The 12,069-nt window shown below is 34.4% G+C and overlaps 1 protein-coding gene across 5 annotated transcripts in view; it reads right to left on the bottom strand.

Moving 5' to 3' along the window:
• The window catches only part of DPP8 (dipeptidyl peptidase 8), a 52,486-nt gene that overhangs the window by 12,500 nt on the left and 27,917 nt on the right, over positions 1 to 12,069 (bottom strand). For all 5 annotated transcript variants that reach the window (XR_004423198.1, XM_033107983.1, XM_033107982.1 and 2 more), the window contains exons 11-16: positions 11,793 to 11,970; positions 10,771 to 10,930; positions 7,311 to 7,390; positions 4,617 to 4,769; positions 4,195 to 4,330; positions 2,875 to 3,020 (exon numbers count right to left, since the gene is read on the bottom strand). Coding sequence is in view for 4 of the 5 variants with exons in the window: in XM_033107983.1 (XP_032963874.1) it covers positions 2,875 to 3,020; positions 4,195 to 4,330; positions 4,617 to 4,769; positions 7,311 to 7,390; positions 10,771 to 10,930; positions 11,793 to 11,970 (853 nt within the window). In the remaining variant the exon portion in view is untranslated. The remainder of the gene's footprint in view (positions 1 to 2,874; positions 3,021 to 4,194; positions 4,331 to 4,616; positions 4,770 to 7,310; positions 7,391 to 10,770; positions 10,931 to 11,792; positions 11,971 to 12,069) is intronic.

The following is a 12,069-nucleotide window of genomic DNA, read 5'->3' as shown; positions in this document are numbered from 1 at the left end:
GGAGGGATTTCAAAAAAGAAGTACTAGGCAAAGAAGAACACAAATATAGGCATGTAAAGAAGACCACCTCACTTCTTTACCTGTTGTCAGGCACAGAAGATGACCTCAAATGCTTGATATGAACATTTACCCCACAGAGCCAGTGTTTCTGCCTTTGTAGCCTAGAGGCCTGCTAGTTCTGGAAGAAAGTACTTAAACATAATGCCCTCTGGCACTGAGAATTCAAAAGTCTCTTTCACAATCAATTCTTAAAAACCTGTGTCCTGCTATCACCTAGCTTGCTCTTTTGTGTCTGGCACATAGGAAGCATTGTAAATACTTGTTAAATAAAACATTTTTAAACATAGAGGTGTTACCAATGAAGAGTTCAAAGAACTAAGCCTTAATGATTTTAATGAGAAATCTTCATTGATTTTCTTGGATTTCACTTTTGTTCGAGTAGGGCAGGCATTGTTGTCAAAGTAATGGACCTCGTTATGAATTGTGACAACACATGTCATGACTTGTGACAATTTCACCTGAATATGCACCAAGAAAGAACATGGACCTCTCATAAGATTTATTAAAATTTCACAAGGCTATTGTGTGCCACTAGAAAGACCTGGTCTTACATTAAGGAGCCTCTTCATAATTAACCCAAATGGAATCATCCAACAAGAGGAGGAATTGATCTCCCAGTGCGCTGAAGTGTTAGAGGCATTCTATCATGCAGAGTCTCCTAGAGAAATCTTGCAAACTGAACACCAGATTCTCCTATGACATCACCAAATTTGAATGTTTCTAAAGACTACTTTGAGAAAAAAATTGTTTCTATAAGTGCAAAAAAGTAGACTTGTGTTCATAAGGTACTCTAAACAATTAAACAATTTTGTTTTAATTGCATTGGCTAACACGTTTTTTTAAATTATGGTAAAATATACATAAAATTTACCATTTCAAACATTTTAAGAGCACAGTTCAGTGGCACTAAGTACATTCACACTGTTGTGCAATCATTACCACTATCCATTTCCAGAACTTTTTCATCATCCCAAACAGAAACTCCGTTGTTAAACAGTAACTCCCTATTCCTTCCTCAGTTCCAGGCAACTTCTATTCTACTTTCTGGTCCTATGAATTTGCTTATTCTTGTACTTCATACAAGTGGAATAATACAGTATTTGTCCTTTTGTGCCTGGTTTATTTCACTTAGCACAATTTCCTCAAGGTTCATCCATGTTGTAGCACGTGTCAGAATTTCGTCCTTTTTGAAAGCTACATAATATTCTATTATATACCACATTTTGTTTACCAATTCATCTGTCAATGGGCACTCGGGTTGCTCCTACCTTTTGGCTACTATGAGTAATGCTACAATTAACAGTGGTGTGCAAGTGTCTGTTCAAGTTTCTGCTTTCAATTCTTTTGGGTAGACACCCAGAAATGGAATTTGCTAGATTAGATTGTAATTCTGTTTAACTTTTTGAAGAACTGCCATACTGTTTTCCATAGCAACTGACCCATTTCACATCCCCATGAGAAATGCATCAGAGTTCTAATTTCTCCACATCCTTGCCAACATTTGTTATTTTTTTTTCTTTTCTTTTTTTTTGAAAAATAGCTATCCTAATGGGTATGAAGCGGTATCTCTCTGGTTTTGATTTGCATTTCCCCAATGACTGATGATACTGATCTTCACATTTGGCATAGACTTTTTAAACTTAATTACTAATACAAGGAGTCCTTTAATCTTAAAATCTAGATAACCAGCTACTTTTTATAGTGTGTTTTACACATATTTCATATCATTCCTTCACTGGAAAGGAGAAACACCTTTCTTACTTAGCCTTAATATCAAAATAATACAACAAAACAGTATATAAAGCTTCTGTGAGTGTTCTCTAACTTCTCTTTTGAAGTCTTTGTATGAAGCCTTTTTTAAACTTTACAAAGATTTGCCTTCAAGTTTTTAACAGAAGTTTAACTTTTCTACAATTTATTTATAGATGACTATAATATAAATGTGAATATTTTATTTGTAAAACTTAACAATGGTAAAGGGATTTAACTTGACATAGATCAAATCACTGAGATTTTATGGCTTATGTAGTTATTTTATGTTTATTTTATTTTTTGGATGACTTGGCATCCAGATACATTTTCAGATACTGAGTAATTGGGTATAATTATAAAGGATATTTACTGAGTCCAAGGGTCACATTATAAAAACACTGTAATTATATTCTAATTTCTTCAAGGGCTCAATGTAAGATATATAATCAAGAATAAACATTAAAAATATTACCAATTAACCAATTCACTGACCCAAAATACTTTACTCTGACAGTCAATGGAATTTACTTAATACTCACGAGCTAATATTTAATACAGAAAAAGAAAACTTGAGGTTAAACTTCTTACAGTGTTGAACTGTAGTACAGCAGCCACCTAACTAGCTGTTAAAAGTATTCTATTTTGTTTGGGAGATAATAACCTTAGAAGAGGGGGAATTCATCAGACAACCATGGCTTTCTGAAAATATCTGTGAAGACTCTTTTTATTTACTAAGACATTTAATTATTTAATTTCATTTCCCAAACAAATTTCTCTACATAGAAAACAACGTATTCACCTACTGACATGAATATTTCATTCCCCATGAGTTACAGTCCTCACTGTAAATTAAGAAATTGATGCTGATTTACAAATTAGCCATCTAACAAGACCCAGCTTTCTAAACTCCTAAAATGGACTATTAGAACATAGGCCCGAGTCAGTAACAGCAGAAGCCTAACAGTGCTCAAATCTTAAACAACTGACGTAAAAAACAAGTCACCTAACACACACACACACACACACACACACACACACACGCGCGCGCGCACACATACCCACCTGAGGACCACCATATATGAACAGGACAGTGGGGTATTTCTTTCCAGGTTGTAGATCATGAGGTTTGTACAGCATCCCATACAATGTAAATCCAGTAGTACTTTCAAAAGAGAATATTTCTGGAGGAGTATAGTCAGGAAGAGGACCTGCGAGGAAATAACATACAGAGTCTGTAAAAGAAGTTCTTATGGGAGCTCTACAATCTGAGAGCAAGGAAAAAATACCATAAACCCACACATACAAATAACTGACCATCCCCCTTTCAAGTCATAAGCAAGAAATTAAGCAAAAACATTTATCTTTACAAAAAAATCTAATCAACGTATTAAATTATTTCAGAAACAGATACATAGTATTTTGAATAATCCTTGGAGTCCATGAGGTGTTTACATGCAGAACTTAAAAACACTTTATGCTCGGTTTGGTGTAACTTATTTATGGTTAATACATATACCTGATTAGGAACTGGAAGCACAAGTTTAACTGGCTCATGGCAGGTACTCAATAAACATTTGTTTTTTATTATTAGAGAATAAGCACAAGAACCCCCACCCCCCAAAAAGAAAAGCATGATCAATCTTTGTTTACCAAAACTATACAGACCTATATCCTAAATCTGTGCATATTGGAGGATGGTACAGTGTAAGCGGAGATCATCACCATATTACAAATTCTGCTTGTGGACATTAGACTGTACCTACATACACCCTGTTGTTTTATGTGCATTCTTAATCTCTTAACAGATATTTAATGCTTGACAATACTTAACAGAGGAAAAAAACTGAGGGATAAAATAGATTAAAAGATTCATAAAATCAGTCTATTCTTTAAGAAATCAAGCATTTTAAAAATAGAAAATTCACAGTGCTCTTCACTTCCATACAAAACGCATGTTCTACCTTTTATTAAGATGGCCACTGCAAGTGCTTTAAAAGTTTAAGAAAGCTACCAGCTGGTTATTCCCTAAAGCTTCACTGCTCAAAACGTATTACTAAGTTCAGGATACATTATTTTCAAGTTCGTTTATCTGGATATCGTCCAAACGTGTGAATAAATGGTTTCTTAGCTGATATACTATTTTAATCTTATTTTCATAAAGGTCTTCCAGACCTGCTTCTGCCTGCAGTAGGAGGTAACCTATATTATTTGGTTTTTGATAGAATAGGAGGGGTGGGATCAATCAGAAACAGGAACAGGCAGCTTAGGAACAGGCAGTGGTGTGAGATGGGAAGACCCTGTCTAGAAATTGTGGAAATATCACACAGGTTTAATGCATAATGTATTAATCCTACTTAAGATGAAGTTCAGGGAAATGAGTACCTGCTGAATCCAAAATGGTGGCCCAAAATTCCTTTGTTTTGCAAGTTGGGTCATCTTCAGGACTTGATAGCTTGTAAAGGGACACACAGTGTGGATTCTTCTGGTTACTATACTTACTTATAAAGAAGTCACAATGCTAGGGAAAGGAGAAACAATTACTTTTTCCCCAGGGAAAAGTAACAAAGGTTATCTGCTACTACATCTGCACTGATGTTATATCAGGAGTATAAGAGTTTGACCATTTATGTACATATACAATGCTGAAGTTAAGGCTAAGCTTTTTAAAGTTTTTCGTAAGAGAATCAGACTTCTGCAGGCCAATTTCACTAACTTTTATATTACTCAAAAGGAATATTACATGAGCAGAGGTTTTTTTTTCCCTTCCTATGGCAGGAAACCCTTTTCAAACAGGAACTTAATACCCGGCTGATGCAGCAAGAATGGGAATAGCCACGGTCGGTCAGCCTCATCACTTCTCCAGGATTTACATAACTGACAACATACAGGTGATGTTCTAAAGGAGAGTCTTTGGTGCCTTCAAAATATACCAGCTTTCTGACTTCATCAACCTGGATCTGCCAAAATAACAACATAAAAATCAGTGCTAGTATGACCATAGTAAGGTCAGTAATTCAACCAACAATCCCCAATTTTATTCAGAATCATTTGAGTCACGCTTTGACTGTGCCTCTTTCTAAAAAAAATTTCCACTAATGTTAATAAACCTGTCGGTTTTGTTTATAACTTAATATAGCTAAAAATAGATCTTGTCTAGAAGGAAAAAGGACACTAGAGTTGCACACTATTGGTAGAGTGTCCTATATGGTCAGATGTGTGGTTTTCTTAAAATACAAAAAATTATTTCATTAAAATACAAGAATTATTTCATTAAAATGGCACCTCTCTACAGGAAAAAAAACAGGTATATTGCAACTTAGGTCAACCATTCATGCATACTTAACAGAGTCTAATTTTCATATCCTGTATATTTCTCAGTTAGTGCATTACCTTAAGCAGTGCTTTTTGGTCTTTTGTACAAAACTGCAAAAGTATTTTATCTATTGGGTTGGGGAATAATTGAACTCAATTGCAAGTAAACTCACAGATAAATTCACTTAATATTCTTCCCAAATCACACAATTCTAAACAAATGGCTTTTATTCTTCCTTTAAAAAAATCTTTTACCAGCCTATTCAAACAATGTTCAATAAAATTCAAAATTTTTTACACACTAAAGAAAACAGGTACATTTCTAAGAGCAAGTATTTTTAAATGGCCACACTGTCTCCAGGAAGCTTCCCTTTCATCATTAAATATTTTTAGTATACATGGACACAAAACTAAACACAGTTGAGATGAAATAAACTCATATAACATATAATGAAAAGACACAAGCGATAGGAAACAGTAGAACAAACATTCATGAAGCTTCACAGGTATGTGTTAATCTGTGCAAAATGTTGGGACTGTTTCTGCTCTGGACCTAGCAGGTGGGAGTCAGACCTTCCCAAATTGAAAAATAACTGGTTAATTCCTCACTCCCAACTATGATAGTTATTTTGTTTGTTTGTTTCAGGTAACTACTTTATTAATCAGAAACATCAGAATCACCAGAGGGACTTTTAAACAGATCACTGGGTCCTACCACTATAGCCTCTGGTTCAGAAGGTCTCAGGTAGGCCCAAAAATTTGCATTTCTAAAAAGTTACCAGATGGTGGTGATGGACTGCTGCTGGTCCAGGGACCACACTTCAAGAACCATCCCTCAACAGTAAGGGGCACGCAGCCTTAAAAGTCTCAAATCTTTACCCAATTACTGCCATTAGAAATCTGTGTGTGGGAACAAGGTCACTGGTAAAAGCAGAGGGGGAAAAAAGGTAACTTAAAAAACTAAAGCAAGGATAGAGGGGAAAATAGAAGAATAAGAGAGACACAGACACATTACATAAATTAAGCATGACATAAAGAAGAAAACTGATGCACAAAATGGCAAGTAGTAGAAAGACATTTAGGTTGCCCAAATAAGGTTCAGATCTGCATAAATACAATTTTGGGGGTTCCCTCAGTATTATCCAACCATTACACAGCATGAAGTTTACATCAGTGTAATTTTCTGTTATCAGAACTTAGAATTTCACAGTAAGAATTTTCTTAGGTGACAATAACATCCAAGGTCCCTAAAACAGAAAAAAATATATTTGGATATACAACCAGAAGGCCACATGAGACTCTCAGTGAAAATTAGACTTTAAAGGTAGCCTATGATATTCTAAAGTTTTTACCAGCAAAACAAACCTGGGACCTGGATCTTTGGTCTTTCTCCTTAATCAACTTGGGGACTACACTTGACTTCTATTCAAGTCAGTATACATAATCCTTCAATAAATCTCTGAATCAATTTGAGGAAATCACAGGCCTTCACTAAATCCTGGTAGCATACATCAACTTAACTGTATGTATCACATATAAAGGATGGAGTTCGTAGAGCTCTCATGACACTGACCACCTAACTGGAATTTGAAACAAATATAAGGTACTATGGTACTATGAAAGGAAAAAAAAAATTTAGAATTCACTGAATTACTACAGAAAGCCACAAGCTGAGAATGAAACAGGGTGGATTTCACTCCTCTCCCCTATCAATCTGTGCTCTGTATAAATGTCCACCCCTCTTTGCACATGGTGGATGAAACTTTACATTTGTGAGAAAAGATAAACAGGTGAATGAAAGAGAAGCACTACCTAAGAAGTGGTAAATGCAATTTCTAATGTAGAAATGACACAAATAGTTTGTATGAGATTTAAAAGTAATTTTCAAACTATATCTTAATTCACAATTTTTGCTAGACTTGAGAAGTATGGACCAGCCCTTCCCTTACTACATTTGAAAATGGTGAACTTTAGTAACTAGTATACATCTAGTAGCAGAGCTCTAAAATGGGTGAGATTTATAATTTAGACTAAGATTTTTCCTTTCTAACAACTTGAATTCTTTTAGGCCCGAATTTAGTATTTCCAAAACATTGGGGTCATTATGAAGTTGTACTCTTGATTTTCAGCACTGCATACACACAGCAGATGTTGACCAAACATATCAGCAGAATAAAAGAACATACATTAGATCCATGCCGGCCAAGCACTTCCCATTCACCACTGGTAATTGCTATTTCCTCTTTGACAGGACACTTGAAATCACCTAAAGATAAATATAATTATAATTCAGCACTTTATATCAGAGTATAAGCAAATGAAACAATAAAAATAGTATTCTAAACTTTTTCCCCCAAAAGATACATTTAAAATTTCAAGATATGTCTGGGGTAATGAAAATGTTTTGGAACTAGTTAGAGGTGATGGTTGCATTACACTATGAATATACTGAATACCACTGTTGATTTTTAAATGATTTAATTTAATGTTATGTGAATTTCACCTTAAAAAAAAGTCCACAGTCAAAAAAATTGCAAGTTATAAATCTTCATAATACTCTGGAATAATGATGGAATGATTCACGTAAATAAATTAAAAACAGCAAAATAGATTCTTATGGCAAAGATAGAAGAAAAGAACTCAAAAATACTTGCATTTCTTGGTCTTTGGTTAGACAAACCAAGAAGTCTAATAGGTCAACAAGGAATTTGTTCTAGAAATGAAACAAACTACTTAAAAAAACCACAGAAGGGAAATTTTATTTGTTCATTTGCCAAAAATAAATTGGGTATTACCACAGTAAATGCTAACATGCCCATTTGTCTTTATGCGATTCTGTCTTGGTAGACGAGGCTCTCTCAGTGGTCTAAGGAGGAGGCTGAAAAATGGAAACTATTTCTTTTTGCCTCTAGCTACGGCTGTGGGAAGTGACAGCTCAGGACTGACTGAGGTGGTATGTACAGGGTCTTAACTAGGGTCCCACTCAAGTTAAAACATTGACTTCTTTTTCTTACATACAAAATTTCAACTTAGTACTTTAAATTTTATGGCCAAAAATAAATATTATTTAACATATATAAAACAAATGCTAATTGTTTCAGATTATAGCCATGTAAGAAAGAAAAGAGAAAGGAAGAGGAAAACAAAGTGGACATCAAGGAAAAGAAGGAAGATTTAGGCAAGAAAGACTAAGAGAAAAGGAGGGAAAGGGAAAGAAGAGGTAGATAAGTTGAGGGGCCCAGAAATAGACATGATGGAAAAGAGGCTAGGCGTTGTGAGATGAATGTTAACTGAGGTAATAGCTCTTCTTACACTCTTCAACTGCAGTAAAAAAATTTAAGGTATCTTTTTATTATTGTCATCAAAATACTGTTTTAAATAATTAACTACTATTCACAGCTCTTTGACCAGTCTTCATCACTAAACTTTCTGGAATTCCATAAGAGGATTTAATTTCTGAACGACAGAGGAATTGGAAGAGAAATTTCACACTAAGGGCCAAGTTAGACTAAGGCTCTCAGGGAAGAAATTCTCCATCTTAGATATACAGAGGGTGGCAAAAAATGTAAACACATTTTAAGAAAGGAAAAAACTATATTAATACATACCGATAACAAGAGATGAATACAAGTCACATTTGACTCCTGAAATTAACAAGAGCTGCTCAAAGTGGTTATCATCAGCTGATGGTAACCATTGTCCACACACTTCTGATTATGGTGAACTATTGCTTGAGCAACGGTGACCAAAGTATTAACATCTCTTAAAATGTGTATATATTTTTCTTTGGCACCACCAGCATTAGATCTAGTCTGTTTAAAAAAAAATTGAGGCTAAGGGAAGGAGCACAGTCACAGGCTGCATTTATTTTGTTAGTCCTAAGATGGAGCGCATTGTTTCCCAAATAAGAATGATATTAAAAAGGCCATGTTGAAAAAACAAACAACCCAATTAAAATCTCGGACAAGGATTCAAACATACATTTCTCCAAAGAAGATATTCAAATGGTCAATAAACACATGAAAAGATGCACAACATCACTAGTCATTAGGGAAATGCAAATCAAAACCATAATGACATACCACTTCACACTCACCTAGGCTATTACCAAAAAAAACCCAACAAACAATAAACCCGGAAAATAACAAGTGTTGGCAAGGATGTGGAGAAACTGGAACCCCTGTGCACTGCTAATGGGAATGGAAATGGTGCAGCCACTATGGAAAAAGAGTATGGTGATTCCTCAAAAAATCAAAACTAAAATTACCATAAGATCCAGCAATTTCACTTCTGGGTATATACCCCAAAAAATTGAAAGCAGGGTCTGAAACAGATATTTGTACACCCATATTCATGGCAGCATTATTCACAATAGCCAAAAAGTGAAAGCAACCCAAGTGTCCATGGACAGATGAATGGATAAACAAAATGTGGTCTATACATACAATGGAATGTTACTCAGCCTTAAAAAGGAAGGACATCTGGCACATGCTACAACATGGATGAGCCTTGAGGACATTATGCTAAATGAAATAAGCCAGTCATAAGAGGATAAATATACTCTATGATTCCACTTAAACAAAGTACCTACAGTAGTCAAGTCATAGACAGAAAAAAGTGGTTGCCAGGGGCTAAGGGGGAGGAAGGAATGAGGAGTTATTTACTTCCACTAAATTGGGTACTATTTATTGGGTAATTTCAGTTTTGGAAGATGAAAAAAAGTTCTGGAGATGAATGGTGGCGATGTTGCATAACAATATTAATAGACTCAATACCACTAAACTGCACACTTAAAAATGCTTTAAATGGTAAATTCTGTCATGTATATTTTAAAAAAATGGTTGAGTCTGTTCAATTACAAATGGCAGTTAAGCATATAACATCATAAAATGCCTACTATTCCAAAACACACCCCATTATTAAAGTAGAAAACCATGACTCAATTTTTAAATAACCCAGCATAAGTATTCAATGTACCATTTCACTTTTTCTAGGCTTACACATATATTCTGTATTACATTTCCTAGAAGGAAAGCCATCACTCTTTAAAGAGAAATTAACTTCAGCTGACATAATATTTAATTTCACTTTGGGCAACATAATTATATGACTCTGAAGAGTTATAGCTATACATTAACTTCAGTGTAGATGGCGACAGTATAAAAAAAATTTGGTATAGAAAAATATCTAATAACTATGTAATATTTTAAAAATAGCTGTTTAATTCTAAAAATGATATGGGCTCATTTTAAATAAATAAAAAATAACAGTTAAGGCAAAAGTAGAAAGTAAAAATAGTATCCCACTACCCAGAGATTACCCACTATTAATAGTTTATTATGTATCTATTAAGAACTTGTCCTGTGGGGCAGAGTCAAGATGGTAGAGTAGATGCCAACTCACAACTCCCGGAATGTAGATTTCCAATTAGGGTATTGGAAGTATTAAAATGAACATACTTGTAAAAACAAAAAACACCTCTGTCCTGTGCTTACACATGCATTTATATTTTAGTTGAAGTTATGTATTGAGTTTAATGAAGCAAGTATTGATGATAAAGTATACAAAAGAGACATTACATTACCCTACCCCTCCCACCTTCTGCCCCAACATTTTCTCTTTTTTAAATAAAAAAGGATTTCTTACTTGGGGCAGGCAGCCCACCACTGGATCGTTTATATTTGCTCTCCTTTAAAATGGATGTAATTTTATATAAATGACGGAAACCTGTTTTGCATTCAGAGGCAAAAATAAATTCAATTTCATCTTCATGACTTTGGGGAAAAACATGAAAGATGTCATGGATCTGTAAAATGAATAGCTTAATTTACTATACACATTAATGAAATTAACTACATAAACAATTCAATTAAGCTAGAGAAAGAATTACTTGATAAACATACTCTGAAGTATAAATAACTGTCAGTGCTAGGGACTACAGTATATTTAAAATTATAGATTTTGCCTGGGCCTTTCATATCTATCTTACTTTAGTGAAAGACTTCATCCATTGAGAAATAAATGTTTCCAAATGAAGAAAAACATGACCAACAGCTTTTTTTTACTAACCATCTCGGTAATCCTTTGAAATGGCATGAGGTTTAATTATATAAATCTTATTAAATAAATGATGAGAAAAAAATTTTTTCTTTAATATTTCTTTTCTAAAGAGAAATATTCTAACAGTTGAAGGGAAAACAGATGTTCACCCATTTTAGGTGAAATCTTATAAAGCCTATACTCAGCAGAGGAGTGAGCTGGCTTTATTTATTTTATATCTTAAGTTTTCCCCACACAATAGGAAACTGCAAAATTCAATCCCAAACTGGTATATTTTGGTATAGTTTGCCAACTCAGAAGAGAAAGTCTTTTCTAGACGAGACTTGTGGTCCTCTCAGAGGCATTGATGAGGCTGTGTTTTCAATATCTGATGTGTCCAAAAACAAGGGCAAATCTTCAGGTAGAGATGTCATTTCAATGGCATCTACTTTCTATCTACAAACCATTTCATTCTGGAATCATCATTCCAATTTGAAATGTTAAAACTAAGTAAATAGTATTCATGGTTACTTTGAACTTAAAATTTCATTTTAATAGTCTGCTGTAAAACTTCACTTGCTTTAGCATTCTGAGAAAATATGTAACCCAGTACAGGAGAAGAGGCATACATTTATCCAGATGTCTGTTGTTTCTTCATAGATAATCAGTGGTGTCACAGAGTCAGGCACTGACTCAATGAGTCTCTGTCTTTCCATGGCATCATCTTCTACTGGGATAAATAATTCAGGAGAGATCAACACTATCTGTAGGCGAGTTTGGGAGCGATCTAGTAGGATGGACCAAGCACTAAACAAATAAAAGAACCAAAAATAAAGCAAGCTCTCAGAAAGTGAATATTACCCTATTCTCTCTCCTAGTACCTGTCAGTTATTTCTGCAATCACAG

Source organism: Rhinolophus ferrumequinum, chromosome 6, assembly GCF_004115265.2.
Source record: "Rhinolophus ferrumequinum isolate MPI-CBG mRhiFer1 chromosome 6, mRhiFer1_v1.p, whole genome shotgun sequence".
NCBI classification, from domain to species: Eukaryota; Metazoa; Chordata; class Mammalia; order Chiroptera; family Rhinolophidae; genus Rhinolophus; species Rhinolophus ferrumequinum.
This window is presented reverse-complemented; position numbering and strand designations above follow the sequence as displayed.